The following is a 4,368-nucleotide window of genomic DNA, read 5'->3' as shown; positions in this document are numbered from 1 at the left end:
CACCATAGTTGCTGGTCTTGATATTGTAAACTTACCTCTGCATAATTAAACCATCACAAAATGTCAAAACGAGTAGAGGGGTAATTTAATAGTACGTTGGTTTTCATTTATATAGATCAACTAACACATTTATAGCCATTATTTGAAATAGTAGTCCCTCCGTCCCAAAATATCAATGTTTAAGATTTTTTTTACACAAACTAAAAAATAAATATTTTAAGAAAATTAATATTTATTAAGAAACAATTTTATTAAAGTATTCTTTTTTTGTTGTTATTTTCAATAAATATATTATTAAATCTTTAAAGACAACATTATTTATTACAAAACAAAATTAAAATAGATAGTTTGAATATCTCATTAAAAAATAAAAACATCAATCAATTTTTTTTTCCAAAAACCTAAAGTTGCGTCATTTTATGACAGATGAAGTATATGATAAAGGGAATGCATTAGGGTAATGGTTGGTGTTAGACAGGAATAGATAGAAGGTTGAAAAAAAGTGTCCTTTACCGGTAGAAGTAGTCCCCTATAGATGGCATGAGACGGCCAAAGAACCCAAAAGAAGAGGACAAAGACACCAATGATGAAGTTCCAGAGTAACCTCGTGATTCAGCTATTTGTCCTAAGTTGTTCAGAAATACTAAACCAAGTGTTGCACCGAATAAATAGACAAAGAAATATAACCAGAAATCTATTCTTCTCAGCATCAATTTCACTCCTACTTCTTCTCTTATACCAATACCAACTTCTTGATTAACTTCTCTACTATCTTCACCCTCTTTAACCTCATTCTCTATCCTCTCTTCTATATCATGACTCTCCTCTGCAGTAAAATGATAGACTCTTTGTTTTTCTCTATTTTTGTGCCATGACCCTACTAGTGCATTGATCTTCATGGAAAGTGGAACTAATAGAGGGAATAAAAGGAACACTAGAACACCAACAAGGTTACTAAGTGGAGATATCTTGTTTGAGACAAATTGCAAGCTGCTCATCACAGCATATATTCCAGTGGCAATTGTAATAACAAACATAACAACAAATCCAACACTCATGTGTTTAGGCCTTGTGACAGCTTCAATTTCTCTGACCACAGGAGCTGCTATTAGGGAAACTATCAGTGGCAAGAATGAGTTCAGAAAGAGAAATGTCTTAGCCTTGTTTTGTCCAGAAACAGTTCCAACAATGCTGGTGTAAATCTTAGCACTCAACCCTTGGTAACTAGTTGTTAACCCCACAGCAACTTGGCGATGATCAGATGAGAAGTTCCTTATTGTGATCACATAGCACACAGTGTTGATCCAGCAAATGCTGTTCCCTGCTAGAACAGTTAGCAAGAACACATGCCAATAGGAGAGAGAGGAGATTTGGTTTGTTATCAAGAGATATTGAACACCATAGCCAATTAGTCCAAGAGTTGAACCAATCATGAGGACAAGCCAAAGGGGGAGGTAAAAAGCAGCCATGCCAGAAAAAAAGCCAAAGATTTTGCCTGCATCGGAGGCAAAAGCAAGGTTGTTGAGCTGAAATTGGGAAATGGAGAGGAGCTGCTTCAGCTGGGAGGAGTAAGCAGGGAAATTGGTGTTTGTTCCATTTATGGATTGGAGCCAAATGATGCCAACAAGGCTTAGCCATTGAAAAGCAGTTGATGAAGGCATGGTGAGAAAATTTGAATTCCACCTCTTAACTCACAAGAAGGGATGGGGTGTGGGTCTTATATGTTGAGAAGAAAAAGGAGGAAATGGTATACGGATAATAACATTCTCTTTTAATCATATTTTTTTAATTATTGGTCAAAAATTATTATAAATTACCATACTATATGTCCTAATTTATAAAATATAATTGACTAAATTATGTTTATTAAAAAAATTAATTAATTTAGATATTAATATTAAATTATCTTAAATTATAATATTTTTTAAATTTATTCTTAATAAGAGTGTACTTATCTTTTCTAATCTTCGTAGAAAAGAAAAATTGACAAGAATCGAATAATTACTTTGTAAACCTTTTTTTTTTTGTATTTAACGAGTGTTTGTCCTTATTTTATAATTTGGATAAATTTTAATTAATTATAGAGAGAGGTGTTAAAAAATGTATCAAATGATATAAAGTTTTTGTTTGAGAGAGAAAATTGTTCTCGCCCAAAGAATATTTATGACAAATAATTTAATCATGTTTTATTGTATGTAATTCAAATTAGAATTAAATAAATTAAATTATTCATTTGATTTTATAGTTTTATGATTTTTATTGATTTAATTTCTATAGCTTGAAAGTGATTTTTTTAATTCTTATAGTTTACATTTTAATTATTTTGTAATCTCTATAGTTTTGAAAATAATTTTTTTAATCTCTATAGTTTCATGATTTTTACTTTTTTAATCTCTATCATTTTCAAATTATAAGGATTAAAAGAGAATTAAAATACAGATTATAAGAACTAAAAAAAATACTTTTGAACAACATGAACTAAAAGAGAATTAAAATTTAAATTATAAGAACTAAAAAGGTAAAAATCATAAAATTATAAGAATCAAATGAGTATTTAACAAATTAAATAATATATCAAAATTCAAATTAGAACTAAATAATATATCTAGCATGACTCTTTAATTTAATAGAATCCAAATAAATCATAATAAAAATAGATTTTAGGTTTTTTTTAGTTGTCTACAATTAAAGTAACTAAGCAATTAAGTCAAAAAACTTATACAGTACGACAAACCAATACATTAACATTTAATGACATTTTTTCAGAATTCAAATTATTCCCTTTATTCACTAAAGTTTTAGCATTAAAAAAAATCGCATTATCTTCAATAATGAGATATTAAAACATGTTTTTCAATTTTTCCTTCTAATAAATACTTTTCCTCTGATAAATACTATTATTTTGAAATACTTATTTTTCTTAATCTATGTGAAAAAAAACTCTAAAAACCATTCATTTTGAAATGGAGGGAGTGACATTGAGTGATATTTTATCATAGACTTAAATGTAATTTTAGTTCATCTATTTTGTTTAATCTGTAATTTTGGTCCCTTTATGAGACATTTGGTTTTTCTATTTTAAAAGATTCAGTTCTAGTATCTTATTTCAATATAGAGACATTTGGTTTTCCTATTTTAGAAATTTTTTAATTTTAATCAAATTCTCAATTTTATCTATATTTTATTTCTTTTATTTTGATCATGTTGAATCCTAAACCTAACCTATTCATTTAAAGTATCATCACAAAATAATTTAATTAATTAAAATGTAAGAAATAAAACATAGATAAAATTGAAGATTGAACCAAAATTGCTTATTTTTTTAAAAATATGAAAATCAAATTTTTGAATTTTCTAAAATGTCTCTATTTTCTAAAATGGGATGACCAAATGTCTCTATTTTAAAATATAGGACTAAAATCGCATATTTTCTTAAAACAAAAGGACCAAATGTCTTTATTTTAAAATGGAAGGACTAAAATTGTGAATTGAACAAAATAGATGGACCAAAATTACATTTAAGCCTTTATCATAATATAAATTAGCATTTAATAATGTTATTTCAGAATTCAAATTAGCATTTAATGATGGTTTATCATAATTTAAAGGATTAAATATAATTTTGGTCCATCTATTTTACTCAATTTATAATTTTGACCCCTCTATTTTAATATTGAGAAATTTGGTCCTCATATTTTAAAAGAATCCACAATTTTGATCCTCCTATTTCAAAATAGAAACATTTGATTCTTACATTTTAGAAAATCCGCTATTTTGATCCTCATATTTTAAATAGTCCACAAGTTTGGTTTAATATTTAATTTTTCCCACATTTATTTCTTATTTTGTAATTAATTAAATCATTTCTTGATGATGTCTTAAATGAATATGTTAAATTTAGAGTTCAATTGAACCAAAAGAAAAGAAATAAAACATAGGAAAGATTGAGAATTTAACGAACATTTCAATTTTTTTAAAATAGAAGGATTAATGTCTCTCTTTTAAAATGGGAGGACCAAAATCATCATTTTTTTTAACATAGAATGACTAAATATTTTAGTTTTTAAATGAAATTATCAAAATTGCAAATCAAACAAAATAGGAAACAATAATTTCATTTAAGCTTAATTCAAATTTCTAAATTACGTTTTATCATAATTCAAATAAATCATAATAAGAATATATTTTGGGTTTTTTTTTGTATTTTTATATATACTAATTGAGTAAAAAATATTATAAAGATAAAAAAACATTAGCATTTTATTTAAGTTGCATTAAAATGAAAAAATATAAAAAAATATTTTAAATATAATGTAGTTTAAATAAACTATGTACATGATTATTAAGAGGGTCTAACTCAATTAATTG

General features: G+C 26.2%; 1 protein-coding gene across 1 annotated transcript in view; it reads right to left on the bottom strand.

The window, feature by feature from the left end:
* LOC100793610 (protein NUCLEAR FUSION DEFECTIVE 4) overlaps positions 1 to 1,708 on the bottom strand; it is a 10,049-nt gene extending 8,341 nt beyond the window's left edge. The window contains exons 1-2 of the mRNA XM_014766861.3: positions 514 to 1,708; positions 4 to 37 (exon numbers count right to left, since the gene is read on the bottom strand). Of these exons, the coding sequence (XP_014622347.1) occupies positions 4 to 37; positions 514 to 1,661 (1,182 nt within the window). The 5' untranslated portion in view covers positions 1,662 to 1,708. The remainder of the gene's footprint in view (positions 1 to 3; positions 38 to 513) is intronic.
* Positions 1,709 to 4,368: the final 2,660 nt, after the last annotated feature.

Source organism: Glycine max, chromosome 14 (assembly GCF_000004515.6).
Source record: "Glycine max cultivar Williams 82 chromosome 14, Glycine_max_v4.0, whole genome shotgun sequence".
NCBI lineage: Eukaryota > Viridiplantae > Streptophyta > Magnoliopsida > Fabales > Fabaceae > Glycine > Glycine max.
This window is presented reverse-complemented; position numbering and strand designations above follow the sequence as displayed.